General features: G+C 41.1%; 1 protein-coding gene across 1 annotated transcript in view; it reads left to right on the plus strand.

The window, feature by feature from the left end:
- The window catches only part of LOC311003856 (cadherin-18), a gene marked incomplete at both ends in the record, with an annotated part of 73,482 nt that overhangs the window by 40,726 nt on the left and 13,568 nt on the right, over window positions 1-19,188 (plus strand). Inside the window, 2 exons of the mRNA XM_083995751.1 lie at window positions 4,208-4,329; window positions 7,273-7,390. Coding sequence (XP_083851877.1) covers window positions 4,208-4,329; window positions 7,273-7,390 — 240 coding nt within the window. The remainder of the gene's footprint in view (window positions 1-4,207; window positions 4,330-7,272; window positions 7,391-19,188) is intronic.

Here is a 19,188-nt window from a genome sequence, read left to right on the forward strand (position 1 = left end):
AAAAGAAAGGTTCCATAAAAATGGAATGACTATGAATCTCCAGCGCATCCTCTCCTTTTACCTACAGAATGAAATCTGCAGCACAGTTTTTTATTTTTAGGCAGATATTCACTCTGATGTCTTGATCAAAGACGCTCAGATACTGTGCATGTAAATGGACTCCAAACAAGGCCTCAAAGCTGAAGCTGTCACTTGCAGCTTTATCCAGGTAACTGTCTCTGGCCAAATGTTATCTCCTAAAGACCAGGAATATTCAAATCATTGGATTATAATATTTTATAGTTGCACATTTTCTAGTCTTATCAACCACTCACTGGCGTAGCCACGGGTGTGCCAGGGTGTGCCAGTGCCACCCACAGAGGAAGCTGGCACACCCAAAAAATTTTATGCATTTTTTGTTTTTGTTATAGTCTATAGCTACTAACATGTTATCGATCAGTTAATACATTTGTAAAAATTGCCGTCAGGTGATGCGTTGCGGAGAAACTGGACTAATGGAATAATTAACGAGTTCAAGGCCAGGCCACGCCGTCTTGCCCTTTAAATTGAGAGCTGCGCAGTGCGCACCAGGTAAGCAGCGATATCGTTGTCCTCTTCTGCTTTGCGATATAAAACCATCAGGCCAGGCTGTTACATAATCATATGTGATGAATGATAAGCCCAGTAGGTGTGTTCAGATGGTTAAATAGCTTTGTTGATCATGCGATCAAAGTCATTTAAGCGTCGTTACGCACGCCGCACCTCTCTCGTCCAGTGCGCTCCTCTCCTCCCTCTCCAGTACCTGGCTGCTCAGCTCTGGGACCGGGGCTGAGAGACGTCACCGCCGCCTTCACTCCATCCGTGATCCCTCTGGTCAGCGCGTTTAGACCCGAGTGTGGCCTGAATGTCCCACCTGAGCTCTGTGCCATAGCGCGCAGCTCCAGCTCAATGAATGACAGCAGGTCTCAGTTACCTGCTCAGCTGCTGCTCAACACTGATCAGAGCAGCTCTCCCTCGTTTGCTGAGGTTTTATTACAAACTAAAATCTTCTTTTGTTCTTTGCCGCATACCTATATCTCCCCATCTTCTCTTCACTTCATCTCTTCTCTTCTTGTTTTACCAACCACATTTTAACTTTCTCATAGATAATCTCCCACGTTTCTTATGCTGCAGCTCCACAATATGTTTATTTGTCCCTCTCTCTATTAATGCGTCGGATCAAATTTTTATTCTGCGTTTGTATCCATCCAGCTCTGTCCACACTCTCCATGGTGGAAATGATTACGCGCAAAACCCTCATTTAAATACTGCGGTTTGCGCGTGTTGTCATTTAGTGTGTTACTCTTAGTAGATCACCTATTGTGTGTGCGCTAACCAGACACGCAAAAGTGTGTTTTTTTATGACTTTGTTATTGATTTATTTGAGCACGTCATATGTGTGAATGTTTAGACCTGTTGTACTGTTGACTATAAGAGCAGTTACTAAGCAGTTTTTCTTACTCAGCGTTGCATATAGATTAGAAGATAAGTATGATCATACAGGGTTGCCATGATGCCACTGTTACATTATGTGCAGTCTGTGTCTGATGCTTGTTAAAGGCCTATGGCTTGTTGAGAGCGAATAACACATGGTTTGATGAGAACGCACACAACATATAATGTTGGAATTCTTTTGAATATTTATGGAGGTGTAACGCTCAGTTTGTTGAAAATAAATTTGGCACACCCAGTCTTTGCAGGTGCACACCCAATGTCTTTTTTCTGGCTACGCTACTGCAACCACTCCTCAATTTTTTTGTTAACGAAAGCTGCATTCACCCATTTCACATGCACATTCATTTAGTAGTTTTTGAACATAGACACACACCCATATACTGATAAAACACCAGGGCCAGTTTGGTGTTGCAGTGTCAAAGGACACTCAGGATTATGGACTGGAGGAGGTGGAAATCAAACCACTGACTCTCAGATTAGTGGATGACCCATGAGACCTCATTAGCCACAAAGTAAAATGTTAGATTTGTTGACTTGTTCTTTGAAAATACCTGTGTTTCAAGTTTCAACAAGAAAAAGCATTTACATGCATGTCATATTTTTCAAATGTTTGATGATACACAACAAGATGTTATAATAATGGCACCATTAACTGTGATATCACAGTCCCACTCTGTATTTAAAACACAGCTCGACATCAGGTGAATTAACAGTGAAATGAACAATTAAAGTCAGGAGAAAACAGGGATAAAGGAGTTAATTTGCATATTGATTAGCATGTATTCAAATAGGTTAGAGTGTATTTTCCTTATAATTAACTACAAAATCAAATTAGTCCCAATTGTTTCAATGTCCTTTCCTACATTGAAAATTAATTAAATTAATGCAGGCCCTGCTAACTTCAAGAATTGCTATCAGGTAACTTGGGTAATTTGTAATCACAATTAGGCAAATCTCCTGCCAGCCGACAGAGGTGCTGCATGCTAATGCTTCTTTATCTCCTCACCTCTCTTTAGTATTCAAGGATACAGTTACATGCCGAGTCACTATCAAAAGGCAGAATGATACATTTTTACTACTTTGAATGAGCAAGGACACACAGTGTCACAGACACAAAGCACCAAGCACAGTTCACTGCAAAGCAGCATCCTGCAGAGACTCTTCCCTGCTGTCTGATAGCCACCGGGAGTTGTGAGACAAACCACAGTGAGTGAGTGAGTGAATTACAGAATGAATATGTTATTGAATTTTTAGTCTTAGCTTTTGGCCCGCCCTTTGCACTTTACAACTGAGAGCACAAAAGCACTCCCATAAGATTGCAGGTGCAGTGTTGAGCTTGTCTCTAGGTGCTGAACAAATGCCATGCACAGAAACATATATTCAGTGCACAGGATGAGGTAAATCAAAAGCTTGAAAACATATAGACAGATTGCTGCACCTGCATGACATTTCCTTTCATAGATGATTTTGTGGTGTGAGCATGCTATTTTTCCCAGCTTTGTTCTGTGGCACACTCACCTGGAAGCTACTCAGTAGAGCCAGTCCCTCTCTGTCGGGGCCTGAGGTATCCCACTGACTGAAGGGTAACTGCCCTGCATAAGGGTTTGTCAGTAATATTAAAGGGATAGTTCAACATTTTGGCAAAATTGGCCCATTGCAATAATCGCTACAGTCATAGCAGTAGGTTTGTTACCTTTATTTGTCGGTGCAAGCTATTTGTAGAACCACTGAGCTGCTCAGAGCTACACTACAGAGGCTAATGGGATTTCTTGGTTTCCCTCATCAAATAAACAATCCAACAACTCCAAAACGCTCTCGTGGACAAGTTGTGACCTGCACATTCACCACGCTATGAGATAATAATGGAACGACTTGTTTTAGATGTCAATTCATGCAAAACCGCTGATGCATGTTGCCTTCAGGGACAGTTTTTCAGTAAGCAGTCTCTGTATTTGCCTCGAAAACAACTCTGTCTCGTAACGTTCCGTTATTATCTCATAGCGTGGTGAATGTGCAGGTCACAACTTGTCCACCGGAGCGTTTTGGAGTTGTTGGATTGTGTGTGTGATGAGTTTGATGAGGGAAACCAAGAAATTCCATTAGCTTTCGTAGCTCTGAGCAGCTCGCGGCTCTGCTCCGCCGTTCTAAAATAAAGTAATGCACCTACTGCTATCACTATAGTGATTATGGCAATGGGCCAATTTGCCAAAATGTTGAACTATCCCTTTAAGTGAACCAGTTGAAAATCATCTGGACACCAGCCCTCATTCGTACTAAAAGCAAAACACATCAATATGAAATCTTAATTCAATGGAGTGTTAAATTGTGTTTTTTTCTGGTGTTCTACAAGAAAAGACAGATGAAAAAAGACATGTGTTTTCCTACATGAGTTGCTCATGCAGGACAATGGGTAAATACAACTGCACACAGACATGTGCGCGCACACACACACACACACACACACTAACTAGGACAGCACAATACTCCACACAGATGATCAGATGTGCTTTAATACAAAATTGCCTTCTGCAACACTGCATCCCACAGTGCCTTTGTAGTGGCACACACTAAGACTAAAGCCATAAAAAAGAAAAGCCCAACAAGAAGAGCACAGTGTGCCCCAGTTTGAAATTACAGTGTTGATGCTCTACTTTATTATTAAGGCTTACATTTGACTTTCATCTTCTTTGTCACATGTTCTCTCTGTCTCTCTCTCTATCTCTCTTTGCTACAGACAACCCCAGCCTCCTCAGTCACGTTCCTGTTACCGTCCAGGTCCTGGACGTGAACGACAATCCGCCAGAAATAGCCACGGACGGCGAGGTCATCGTGTGTGAGAGCTCAAGGCCGGGACAGGTGAGTGTCTAGGATTCACCTAGAAAAATCTGCCTCTGCTTCAGTTTTTCTCCTCCTATCCATCACTCCTCTCTCACACATTCCACTCCATCCACCATCTCCACCTCAGAAGGAAAGCCTAGCGTTCACCTCAGCTGTTGTACTGAACCATTGTTTTCCTCAGTGGTTTGGGTTTTGCTCACTGAGAACTAAGCAGTGAGAGACCGTACAGCCACTGGAGAGAGCTGCTTAATCATCCCTCATTGAAAATGAGTATCTCAGCAGCAAACCATGACAACTCTAAATCGAAGCTCATTCCAATTTGCTCTCAGTAGTCTTTGATTCATTCAAATTAAGAAGGTTTTTGAGATATAGAGCAATCAGCAGCATGGAAAAAGGCTGAAAGGCTGGTTGGACGAATGATGGGGGAAAGACTGGGAAGACACAAACTAAATACATTTTTAATAGTTTGGAGCTAGTGGGGGAGAAGTTTGAATTAAAGTTTACATTAGATTTGAGTTGTGGTTGTGTAGTAGCCTGGGGATGCTTGGCCCAGGGGATTAAATGGGAAGAGTTATGAATTCTTGAATGAGATAGCGGTTTGCTCATTAATGTTTAAGAATCCGCTTGCATCTCAATTCTTAAATTAAATTGTAACAGGACACCTACTGTAGCAGAGGAGAGTTCAAAGTATATTAAACTGTGAATAGTTGCAGCAACAGTGCACCAGAGAAATGACCACAGACAGGCAAACACAATTCACATCTTGACATAATTCAAGAGTTGTGAGTGACATCTGTACCGAGACGTGTCTGCCAGTAAATAATAAAACAAGTTGATGTTTGGATCTGAAGAGTCTGGGTGTGATAACGGAGAGAGGGAAATATCTTGTCAGCTCAACAAGCACAACCCCCGAACTGCTCGCTGATTTGCGACATGTCACTGCCTTGATGCTGTCAGGTACGATATAGTGTTTTAACACCACCGATAGCCAGACCTCAACTTGTGGACAAGATCACAGATTCCTGAGGAAACTCGAGCAGAAAGATTGCTCAGACAGGTTCAGACACATCACACTGTCGTTTTACAAACCAGCACAAATACATAGGAAAACGTATCTATGCATGTATGAAAATGTAAATAATGTTTTTTTTTTACATTTAAAAACATCAACAATGTTCAAAAGCTGGTCATCTTTTCTTCTTGAATTAGGGCCAACCACTGTGATAAGCCTAATGCATTTTATGCCTGTGATGTATAAAGATTACACCCAGGACAAAGACTGAGTGTCAGGACTGATAGCTGGTTAGTAACAGGAAAAACTTAAAAGGAAAGAGACAAGGTACAGATGCTGAACTGATAAATAATGTTTCCCTTGTCAAATGAAAAATAGAAATTAAGCTTCCGTCCTAAATGTTCAGTTGTTTTAATTAAAATGATACATGCTCGGAGAAGTCCCCCTGTGATGTGCAGGGAGAAGATTTTCCAAGTGCACAATGAGTTGGATAAGATTGGGAACCATTGTTCTAAACCAAATATTTCATTATGGAGGAGGAGCATGCACCCACTCACTGGAGCTAATAACATAGAGGTGACATTTTCCTCAGGTGTGCATTTTCAAGCAACAGCCAGCTGTACTGCTTCCACTAGTTTCCCACTCAGGCAACTGGTTTCTCCCAGTGATTAAAGGGATAGTTCAACATTTTGGCAAATTGGCCCATTGCCATAATCCCTATAGTCATAGCAGTAGGTTCGTTACCTTTATTTGTCAGTGCAAGCTGTTTTTAGAACGGCGGAGCAGAGCCGTGAGCTGCTCAGAGCTACGCTACGGAGGCTCATCAGATACACAATCCAAAAACTCCAAAACGCTCTGGTGGACAAGTTGTGACCTGCACATGGAACGTTACAAGATGGATTTGTTTAAGAGGTAAATTCATGCAAAACCGCTGATACACATTGCCGTCAGGGACAGTTTTTCAGCAAGCAGTCTCTGTATTTACCTCGATAACGGCTCCGTCTCGTAACGTTCTGTTATTATCTCATAGTGTGGTGAATGTGCAGGTCACAACTTTTCCACCAGAGTGTTTTGGAGTTTTTGGATTGTGTATTTGATGAGTTTGATGAGAAACCAAGAAATCCCATCAGCCTCCGTAGCGTAGCTCTGAGCAGCTTGCAGCTCTGCTCTGCCATTCTAAAAATAGCTTGCACCGACAAATAAAGGTAGCAAACTTACTGCTATGACTATAGGGATTATGGCAATGGGCCAATTTGCCAAAATGTTGAACTATCCCTTTAAAAAAATAACAACATTGCTATACTGTGTAACTGAACTTCGGAGCCATTAAAAACCTGAATGAAAAGAGCACTGCTCCTCTGAGCCGGCGCCACCCTGTCAGCCGAGTGAGGTTGAGCACAAACAAAACCCCACTGTAACAGTGCGTAGTTAAAGACCACGGCTCTTGCAAGTACACCAGGAGCACAGCAACACCTCCGGTTTCACATGGAAGATAAGAAGTCCCACGGTGACAGCGACAATCAGATTGTTGTTTTTTCCTAGACGCCGGCTCCTCTTACTGTGTCTTTTACCAATTAAGGGTAACAAGCTGACATAAGTGGCAGTGAGTTCGCCCTATGAAACCCCTGTCATTGTACCCACACATCCCCACCACCCCCTCACCCCTCCCTCTTCATAGCACCAGCCAAAAGCTCTGAAATCCAAGTGTTGCAACCAGCCACTCCCCTCCATGCTGCTTCATGCACAGCTAGGGGAGGAAATGCTACAAGGCCAGCCGGGCTGTCCAATCACAATCAAACAAATCATGAGACGCGCATCAAGACCCTAAATCAACCCTTTGTCCTGGCCGCAGTTAGAGTGAAAAGTGATTCTAAATAGTGCAGCAGCTAATTAAATGTTGCAGGTGTTGCCTCTGGAAAGTAATTTAGCCTCTGTCTTCTGAACTCTAGGTGATCCAGACCGTCACAGCAGTGGATAAGGACGACTTTGCCAATGGACAGCGGTTTTCCTTTGCTCTGCCGAGCCAGCTACCGGTTAATCCCAACTTCACCCTGAAGGACAATGAAGGTAATTAGAGGGATCAATATGTTTGTTTGCATTTCTTATGAGTTTTTGCACTCTGCCTCCGGGCGCAGGGCTCCGTCCTCATAGCTCACAACCCCTAAGATCCAAGGAGCCGTACTGATTTTCTTACACCTTAGAGGAGCAATAAAAACACATGCTGGACCAGCGGGGTGTGGTGGTGGACGTCTTGAAGCGTAAAGTTATGAAAGTTTGGTGTGTTTTTTGGTGCGTTCTGATGTCAGACAGATCCCCCGCTGCGGCTCTCGGCGCTCTCTCTTTCGCTCTCTCTCTCTTTTCCGCCTGCATTCCTGCGTGCGTTGTTTTGTGGGGGCCAACGACGGTGGTTGTTACCGTGGCAACCATCTCAGTCTCAGGTGGATACCTAGCCCTGGGTTGGGCTGCAATCACAGGGCTTTTAAAAGCTCTCAGCTAGGAGATCTCACAGTTGCCCGCTGAGGAGAGGAGGGGAGTTCACAGCACTCCAGATGAATGTCTGGGCCAGAGAGAGAGAGAGGGGAAGGAAAACAGAGAGGAAGGAGCAGCACAAGAGAGATCAGAACAAGAAAAAAAAAAATCGATGTGATAATAAGAGATAAGTCTGTTTGGCCCTTGGTCCGGTTGCCTCCCACTACAAGCCTTCCCCTTGCCTGCTTCAACTACATAGAGGTGCAGAGGGAAGTTTTACTGCATTCATTTAAGTGGCACTCGGAGACGTCCTGCACCTCAACCTCCTGAGGGCTGGAGATGAATCAAACAAGGAAAGGTTGGACTGGCTCACTGCTCAGCGTATCTCCTCAAGGACAATGAATTATCATTTTTTGAAAGTGCAAATTTGGTATAAATAATTTATCGAGCAGCATTTTGCTTCAGTTTTACACAGTTTAACCCAGTAGTCTGGTTCTGAAGGCAGCTGCTGGAGATGATGGGAGCGTGATGTGTGTATTTTGTCAGAGTAGAACACTTCCTTTACTTTTCCTTGGTTCTGCATTAATTCTTCGTCTTTGATTGGATCCTTCACTGTGTGATTCAGGAGCCTTAAAGGGGAACTATGCAAGTCTGGTGGCTTTTCCGCTGTTTTGCTCACGCTCCTCTCGTCCATGTGCATTTGTTTACGGAGCCGGCGAAAAATCAGAGCAGTGGATAACGTTACATAATATATACGATGTTAAATGTGTATTTGTGTAGTTGTAACTGTCATAAACAAAAGATTGCCGGTTACGGAGCACGTTTGTGTCACGGTGCCGCAGAGAGGAGAGCTGGAACCGAGTAACTACACTGATGTTGCAAGGTTGGTTTTCAGCCATGAGACGCCAGGTGGAAGGCAGAGAGTCTCCGTTCTCACTCCTAACAAGTCACAAGTCATGTAGTTAACTATCACAATTACTCTGGAGCTTTTTTAATTAAGGTAAAAATGTAGCATAGCCACGGGAGAAATCCCGCTTAGTTCCTCTTTAATAGAAAAATTCTGATTCAGAGCTCGCCCCCACGGCGATTTTTATCCCGTCTAACAGAGGACCAATATTTTGGCATCTCCGTACGGGTGTGAACATGTCGTATATGTTGTGAAGAAACACTTGTTAAATATTTCTTATCTTTGTCACTTTGTTGCTCTCGGGTTCTACACAGAAATATGCCAAGGTACGCCGCTTCCACTGCTGCACGCACAACATCTCTTGCTGATTTGCCATATGCTGCGTTGGGGAAATCACAGTGTGGATTTGAAGGAAAGCTAATAAAAGCTAACACTGAAAAATCACTTGTTAACCAACAACAGACTGGCCACGCTTATGCAGCCATCCTTTTGCTACTGCTGCTCCTCGCTGTGCTCTCTCTCTCTCCAGTAAGATGTCTGGCAGATAATGTGAGACATGTCACACACTTGTGAACAGTTAAATTAAAGTGTGGTTACAGATACAAGTCAAGGCAGGAGAGACCAAGGCAAATAAATCCCAGACAGTGTGATCCTTGCAGCGTTTCTTGTTGGGGGGGGTAACAGCTCCTCGTAGGGGCCTTCCAGGGCAAATTGGTCTCACATGAGGAGCAACAGTAAGAGCTGCTCCTTGGATCGGTGTCTTTGGAAAGCTGTGTTTATATCAGCGAGACCGGGGGCATCCTCCTGAGGCGAGGCCCTAAAGGCAAGTGACTGGTACAGTAGGTGTGTTTACCCATTGGGGGGGGGGGCACTTGTGGTGTAAATTAAACCTCAAAAACACTTGATGTGAAGTCTTAATAGCAGCCATTTGAAAATATTCCCCGCACTTCTGCAAAGTGTTTTCTGTCAGAGCTTTAGCAGTGATACATCCCCTGAGCATTAAGCAAAGAAAACCCGTCTTTCTTGAAGGATTGATGGGAGTTTTTTTTTGGTTGGAGTTGTTTGAGTGATGGTTCCTTTTCAGTTTTAGGTGTTAACGATCGCTCCATCCCATCCCACAGGCTTTTGTTTTCGTCGAGCTATATGCCGTGATATAATCCCACGTGGGTTCGGCCGATTATGTGTCGTGACACGGAAGTAAAAACAGTATTCATACTTTAATCATTGGTCATGGAGAACCCCAGAAGAACAAAAGGAGTTTTATGCAAGCCACAGTGTGGGATAAGTAGGAGAAGAACTCAAAACAACACAACTAACAGATACAATGCAAAGTGTGTACGGCTTTTGTAACACTGTCAGCAATGTCCTGTAAGGCGGTGGAAGGCAACTCGTAGCCCGGGGGCCACAACTTGCCCGCTAGCAGTTATATCTGGCCGGCAAGATTACTCTGATCTGATTTCCTTTTTTTTTTTTTTATCTCACAATGTCAGATTACCAAATGGAGAATCTCCTCACACCTGAGTCCACGTTGAGAGTGAATGGCAGACACAAACAGTCATGCATCAGGCCTCAGGCTGCACTGTAGTCAGCACACAGCACCTGCTGCTAAAATTGATCTCAGCAGTTAACCACAGAATTACCTTCAAAATAATAGTGTAGTATTATACCGTAGGATATTTTTCTTTTATTTGAGAAAAGCTTTCAATATATTGTTAACTTTCAATCTGAAAAGTTCTGACAGAAATAGTCTCCTATGACAAGATGGCTCATTACAATACGCCGACAATGATATGAAATGGTACACTTCCTGTCTCCTAGGTGGGCGTGGTCATCTGTGTGGTCACCTCGTGTTGTGAACGTGTGTGGATTTATCAAAGTGGTCGGTAGAGGAAAGTGAGCGTTTTATATTTTCTTATGATAACATTAGAAATTTACACAGCTGGGGTGGTGTTTAACTCAGTCCGTAGAGCAGCCGCCCCATGTGTTGAGGCTATAGTCCTCACTGCAGGCGGCCACGGTTCGAATCCCACATTGAGCAGCCCTTTCCTGCATGTCATTCCCCATCTCTTCCTCCCCATTTCCTGTATCTCTCTCTGTCTCGACTATGCTATCAAATTAAAGGCGAAAAAGCCCCAAAAATACACTTATAAAAAAATTATTTACACAGCTAACAGTCATATTTAGCATCACAAAAATTAGTTTGCATGGGCGTTCGGGAATGTTAGTTGAAGTTACCTCGGAGATCTGTAAGACAGAGACAAGTCTTGAACAAAGTTCATTTTCTCCTGATTTGTCCGTCTGAAATTTGCCATTATAGTGTCAAAAATTCAGAAGAGATGTGACTTGTGAAAAATGACTCCAATATTTACTTTGGTGACTATGAGGTGAAAGAATCGACCTTAATCTGTGCTCATGTTCGCTTCTCCCATTGGAGTCGTGGGGCGTCTTGTTCCTAAACCCTCTTTGTTGTGTGTAATAAAAAAAAAAAAGAACACAGTTTCAGTGAATTGGTCAAATGTATTATATGTGACTGTGGGACATGGCACCACATGTGAACATTAACAGAAATCAATGTCTGGAATCAGTCTTTGATTACATTCTGGCCTCCAATCTAATGGGTTCGGGGAAAAAAACAGCCCCAGGCCTCGACCTCTGACCTCAGAAAAAGCACAGAAACTCTAACCAGCATCCATCCTCTCCCTCTGTTAAAGAGCATGTTCTGATTTAGAGCAACAACCTGGACGGTTAGTTGAGCAGAAGACAGAGAGGCAGCCGCCCAGCAGAGCCTCTGACTTGTTCTGTTGACCGCAGAGCAGCTCCACTGGAGCAGTTAAACGCCTCAAACAAGGGCACACTTAAGCTATAGCTTTAAGATAAGGAAAGTGGTCCTCCTTTTAGGAACTACCTGTTTAAGCGGTTCGATATCACACACACACACTCCTCCTATTATACTACTTTACTCATCAATGAAGGATAGGCCAAAAGCTCAAATGACAAAACATCCTCCTCTTTTTCTCTGGTGTGTTATTTATCTGCTTACTCATTTACATCATCGTCTCCTCGTCCTGGAAAATTCTCCTCGTCTCGTCTGCACAGACCTCCCTCTTAATGATAAGCCGCCGCACCCCGAGTTCACGCCGCCTCAGTCACTCTGAGCTCGCATTTGCACTCAACTCTCAAAAAGAGGTGTCGGAGTTGCACGGCGCTCTCCCGCCACCGTGTATTAGAAGTTATTTGCTGTGTTCACAATATCAGGGGGTGAGAGAGGGAGAGGCACAATGCACCATACTGTTGACTCCTGTGTCTGATAATTAAAGTAAGCTCTTCACACTCGAAACAGCTTCGCTCCTCGCCGTTGTAGCAAACCAACAGTTGGTGGCTGCTGTGTGCCAGGGCCTAATACCTCCCTCTGTTGTTGTGCAACTGACGAAAATCCCTCTCAGTCACTCACACGACTAACTCTCTCCTGACCTCCTTTCCGCCTCAGTTAGACTGTGCACACTGAGGATCCTCATGAAAGTTGGTTTTATTTGTGCTTCCACTGTGTTCAGTTTTAGTGGAAAAGAAGAAGAAAAAAAAAAAAAAGGATTAAAGGGAAGACAGATATTTTTAATGACCACTTCTTAAGTTAAAAAAAACTAATGATATATGCAAGTGATTCATCCCGCTCATTCATTTCAGGTAATTTAGCAATCATGACTTTTTAAAAGAACCTATTAACTCAAGCATTACGGCTTTTTCAGGAATCTATTTTCTGCCTACTTGCAACTATATCAGACTTGTTAAAGGCTATTATCATGGTACAATTGGTGCCAACCCTACAGAGACCTGCAATGTAACAGCGCCAGCTCCGTTTAACAATACCAGATCCTCACGGTGGTCGAGTGTCTAAAAATAAAACACAGACTCAGCCTTACATTCAGAACAACCCTTTTTCTTTGCCTGTGGAATTTCAATCCTTGTTGCGCAAGCTTACTTAATCACGCTGTCGTCACGCGGACGTGTTGATGTAGTTAAAGTGCCGGATGCTCTACAGTAAATGCAGGTCAAACTCCTACAGTGTATTAGGCACCATTAAAGCAGAGAAACAAGGGGGGGTGCTTTTGCTGAGCTGCTCTGGAAAAGCACTTTGTGACAAACCTGTTCTGTTAAAAGCCCGTTAAATACATTCAACTTGACTATGCCTACTTTACAATGAGTGAAAATTGAATGCCTCTTTGATCTCGTTATCTGTCACATTGTGATGACATTTGCTTCTGAAAAGGCAATTAAACGGAAGCTATGATCTCTAAATAACCCACATACTTAAATAGATCAATTGATTTCTGAAGGCATCGTCTTCCAGTGTGCATACAGAAGACCTTACAATATTACGGTTAATCAGCTGTGTTGAAAGAAGCGCCGTCAAGTCATTGATATGTGAGACGTTTAATTAGCTTTTATGTCATTCACTCTTCACTTGCAATGGGTGTTACACTGCTACATTCCCAAACAGCCATTATCTGCTGAAACAGCATGATTTGTGTGGAGAGGGCAGAGCAGCCCGTCTCGTGCTGCTTTTGTCAAAACAGCTGAAAATTGTCACAGTCTCGCATCAGCCTCCCCATTTCTCAAGCAAAGTTCCCATTTTTCCGTAATCACTGATGTTTATGATTATCGAGCTCCCTATTTTACACTTTTTCCACAGTTTTGTTGTTACACAAAAGAAAATATACTGGTGTATTGGTGACACGTGTGATATGTGGTAGTTTACTATAATGTCTCCTCACTCAGCCTTTACTCTTCAGCTGCTCAGCAAGTTCTGAAACCAAATCCTGCAGAGTTGGGTGGTGGGTCCAGGTGGGCTGGGCTTAGGAAATGGCAGAAAATGGTGACTTCTTTGTCACAAACATCACTTTTTAAGACTTGGTTTAGTATTCCTCCATGGATCATCAATTCATGGAAATTTGACAATATTTGGTACAAATTGGTTTTGGTTTTGGTTTTAACTTAAGCTTAAGCTCTACTTGCTTCTTAATTGCCCCTCTGGGACAAGTAAAGTTCTTGATAGATTGATTGATTGATTGAAATCAGTGACAAATCTATGCGATTTTGAATAGTCTAAAGGTCAGGTACCTCACAACATGTGATTTTAACCTGTGAACACAAAACCTGCAGACCTGCTCACGAGAATCCCCTCAAATTAGGTACACTCAAAAAAGTTTGACCATTGTCTACTTAAAAAAATTAAGGCAACAAAGTGACAATTAATATAATTGAATAGAATTTAATTACTTCAACTTTGATTAAAAACTATTGATTTAATTAAGTAAATTTAAACAAAACTATTGAATAAATATTTACTAGGTATCTGAAGAAAATTAAGTTAGATTTACCAAATATCTGTGATAAAGTGATTTAGATTTACTAATTAATTAGGTGGAATTGATTTAGATTTACTAAATATGTGGATGATAATGCTTTATATTCACTAATTTTATGTGTGAAATTGAGGCTATCTTTCTAAATATTTGGTTAAGAATGATTTAAATTCAATAAATGAAATAAGTTATATCAACTTATAATTGGTACCACATGACTTAAAATCTATTTAATGTTATTAATTGTCACTTTGTTGCCATAATTTATTTATGTTGAATCTACTCAATACCATGTATTCTTGTTGCAAGAATTTACTGAAAGTCAGTTAACAAATTACCATGTAGGAAAACAGCAGGTAAACATTTATTTATGCAGCTTTGTTTACATACACATTTTAACATTTTTCAAAAAGATTTCTTTTTGGTAAAATGCAAAAATACAAAGACATAGAGAGGAAGGCAGTATAAAAAAAACAGACATAATGTATACAATAAGGATATGTATGCTGACAATCTGTTTATTATGTATTTTTGATCAAAGCTAATTCTCAAGTGGTCTCATGTTCACAAGGAAAGATCAGAGAGATCTATAAATGTAAATATAAAGTGCAGAATGACCTTTGACCTCTGCCCATAACTTGTTGCTGTTGCATGCACAGAAGGACTTTTGGGTGTGATTCACAGTAAGTTTTTTTAAACTGCAAAAGCCTTTAAAATGTTTAAATAAAAGCTGAAATTATAAAAAAAAGGCAAATATGTTTTTTAGCAATTAAAATAAATCAAAACATCCCTGTGCTGACTGGCTCAAGTCTGGGATAAAGGTCATGTACTTTTACTTGGTTCTTCATTAACTAAAGTGGCACCCAAATCATTATGTCCAAACCAAATTCCTCCATTAAAACATGCAACATCCCATGCAACACAGCAGCAAGTTATGCCAATATTGAGTCCTTAAAATTATAACCCTCCCCTCAAATGACTATGACAAACTAGAACTTGCAGCACTGAAACTCAGGCAAAGCATTGAAGTAAACCATTTGACAGTGACTTAACAATTACATACAGACCATCCGCAATCTTTGAAACATCAACAACTACATCAGATAAAACAGACGTATATGTATATTTCCAAATTTTCTGGAGCTATGAGGCCTGCAAGCAGAGTGATAAAATATTTCTGGAGAACAACAACCACTTGTGTGAAAGTGGACTGTGTTTCTGAAAAGCTTCAGAAGTGTACCTGAGCTCCTTGGGACAGGCAAGATTCACTATGCGTCAAGCCAATGAGCATGGCACAAGCCTTTGGAAAGTTACCCAGAGCTGTTAGGACCTTTGTTCCGATGTCCTCAGGTCTTCTGACAGATTAGTTTGGATGCTGTTGATTTTCATCGCTTGCCACACTGTCTTCATCCTACGTATAATAACAAGAACATTTTGTATTTTAGACTGTACAGCAGAGAGACAGAGACAGACTTCTTTACATATTGAAATGTATTTTCAACTTACATCATACTCTTTAAGGAGCTGAATCCCCAGGGTACAACATCGGACAATAACAATGTCTCTGGTTATGTTGATGGTAGGAGCCTGAAATAACATACAAATGTCTGAAATTAAAAAGTTATGCATACAGTCACAGGCTAACATGTCCTCCTGTAGATTTAATATAAATATAAATGAAAAAAACATATGGTCAAAGTTACAATACCTTCAGTAGGATAGTCTGCCACCTCAGTCCCATGGTCCCGCCCTTTGAATGGTGGAGGTTCAGAAGAGAGTATTCATCCAGCTTGGACATGTGATTCTGTGAAACTCATCCTGAATATGAACGACAAATGATGTAGCCTGTAAACCACATTTGATCTTGAAAATACCCATGAGATGACGATAACTTATTTTATATCAAATAGTTGACAAATCACAATTGCAATACATAGCCTACAGTGGTCTTGAATTGCTGATTATGCGTGCATCTAAGAAATGCATAGCTTTAAGTCATTTGGATAAATTGATATTTTAAGCACAAACTCAGAGGGGGTGATACATGAAAATAAACTAAACGAGTAATAAAAGTTTAGACTTACTTTTCTATGTACAGTAAGGTCCATCATTATTTGGATGGCAATCATAACATATGTTTTCTGTTCCTCAGGCCCTGGAGGGGGATACAAAACAACAACATGTTTGTTTTTATGTCTGCTTGTGATAGACTGCCACACGGTCATCACCTATTCACATGATAACAGGATAATAATATAATTTTGTGACCAGAATTTTTCGTGCCAATAAAATTTTTTATAAAATACATTTAAAAGGCGAGTCTTGGCGTGGCCATAGTAGGAAAAAACATTTTGCGACCAGGTAACACACAAGCCTCTATCAAAAAATACCAGAGCATGACGCCCTGTAAACATCATGCCAGACAAAGTGATTAAATAGAAAGAAAGACTGAAAAAATGCTGCAGTGTTTACATGTGTCGCAGCTACCGATACCCCCACCCCAGTACAGTACAGTACAACCGACACAGGGTGCAATAAATAAACTCTTATTTACTCACTCCTCAAAAAAACGTGTGCCTTCTCGCTCGACCGTTAGCGTCTTTAGAGGGTAAAAGCGGGGGGAGGGGTGAAGCTCCGATTTTGAATCGCGATATTAAACTTAATACAATGCTGTTAAACTTGTTAGATAACTTGCGGTAATGCAAAACAGTGTTCAACTGCTGGAGCAACGTAGTAATAAAGTGTCTTTATTGAAGCTTCTTACCTTGAGCAGATGACAGACAAGACGGTGTTGGCTGTGCAGACATGTTGGTGTGGTGCCTCAGGCGGAAGTGTAGCTACGCGATTAACACCAAAGAGTTCCCATTGAGTAGAATTTATTAATTTTTCGACTTTGTTGACTTTACTGATAAAATATAATTAAATCTTACTCAGTGATTTTGAGCTGATATTATTCAAACAAAAATGAGTAAAATGCAATTGATAAATAGTTCAAATTTGATTAAATCAACATAATAATATACCAAACTGCACAAAGTCATTTTTTTCATGTAAAGGTTACTAGTTTTTATTTTGTAAATATTAATTTAGCCCAGTCACACTTTTTAGAGTGTACAAACATTCACTTGGACTCAAGACTGCACAGGCTAGATTAGGGCATGAAAGGTTAAGGGTGTGATGACCTTATGGTTTGGGCGTTATGTGAATGCAGTATCTCGAATAGAACTAATTTTCCCACAGATGTCCACTTGGATTCAAGGACCAACTGATTAATGACAAATAGAGGTCACGAAAAGACAAAACAAACACTGTTTAGCCATTACTCAAGACTCAATAAGCTAGTCTTCCTTGTAGGTTGTAGTTTTAATTAAAAAGAAAAAGTCTACATTGTTTTGCCAAATCCTTGTATGTGTGCTGTAAAATATCAGCAACCAGTGGTGCCACATCACAGCTGTGAACCAATTTGTTCCTGCATAACAGAGGGATATAATAATAGGACTTCCCAGTCTCCTTTGATTGTTACTGCAAAAGCATACAGGGCAGCCCATAATTGAAACAAATACTCAAAACACAAAAAAGACTGAAACCAATGCAGTGCGCTGGGAAAACACACACACATTATACATATACAGTATACTGACTCCTGTGTGCTGTCACTGCTGGGAATGTTTTGTTAAGCTAAGCCTTACTGAGTGTGACTAATCCTTTATGAATTTAGGTGCTTCGTTTAAAGGACATTTTTACATTTGTCTCTTGATGGGCTGATTGTTAATCTGCATTAAACACTTGTTATTTCTACACAAAATAATATAGTACTTGAACAACACTGATCCATTAATCAATACGTAATAATGACTAGATGTATATTATTTATATTGTTGGCCCTGCTCTGCTTGGTACAGAAGCTTTGGTTTGGTATGTGACTTGTTTTGGTTCAATAAGCCCCTCTCAACCAAATAATTACAGCATAATTAGTCTAACAGAGAGTAATTGCACTCTACATCTTGGCACGTGCAGACCAAACAGTCTTCTCATAAATGCAGTTTCCACCCAGAAAGCTTTGACAGTATTGTGAACTGTTGGGGCTGCAGATGCTAATCTGGTTAGCTTTGGCTGTGCTACTCGGCATTAAAGGGTAAATGGCGATCCAGAGGTTGTAAACTTTGCCATATTATCTTCTCTCTCTCTCCTTCAGTGGGTTCAATAGACCTAATTCCTCTCAAAACAGCTTCTTGGAACAAATAGTGATTTTACATCATGTCATTGTGTTTATGCTCGGTCACAAATAGCATGTGCCTCATTCCTGATGTTATCTTTTCTATTAAATGATGATGGTGAGTCCACTGATCCTTACCCTAAAAGCCCTGTACATAAATTGGAGAAAAATAATTGTATTCTGTAAACTTTTAACCTGCAACAATTACTTCTGGAAGCAGAAATAGCAGAGCTGTGACCATAAATATCTGCAACACAGTACACACATATTCATATAGTATAGCAAGAAAACACAACCTGCCATCTGCAGCATCAATCACAAGTTGAGAATGTGAACCAGTGTATATTATGTCCCATCTACTATAGCAGAGCGTGTTGCGCACCGAGTGGCAACTGGGGAGAAAGTTGGAGCTGAATCCCATAAGTGGCACCTACACACACCCACTGAGGTTCACAAGGAACCCAGCTAAGAGCATGTGTAGGCAAGCGTGAAGTCTGTGGAGATGTGTTTGCGTTGCGTCGTGTCTACTGTTAATTTATTTTTGGTTTGCTTTTTCTTTTTTTTCACACCTCATATGTTCTCTAAAGAGTTTACTCTATGGCAAAGACACTTTTATATTAACTATTATGTGAAATATTTAAACAATCTTCAATCTGACCTTGTGAATCTTATAATTGTGTGCTTTATGTACATCCCTGCAAATAACCGACTTTCTTACTATCTCTGGATTTTTTATTCCAGCGTGTTCATCACTGTTTAATCGTGAAAACCCAAGAGATGGTCGAAACTGACCCTATAGATCGTAACCGAGCCCTGAGGGTAACTGTTCCCACCTCGTTTCTGCACATCTTCCAATAAAGTTTTATTTTTACGATGCAGCAAGACCTTACTAAACTTTATATCTGAGATGGAG

Source organism: Trachurus trachurus (genome assembly GCF_905171665.1).
Source record: "Trachurus trachurus genome assembly, chromosome: 20".
Classification (NCBI taxonomy): domain Eukaryota; kingdom Metazoa; phylum Chordata; class Actinopteri; order Carangiformes; family Carangidae; genus Trachurus; species Trachurus trachurus.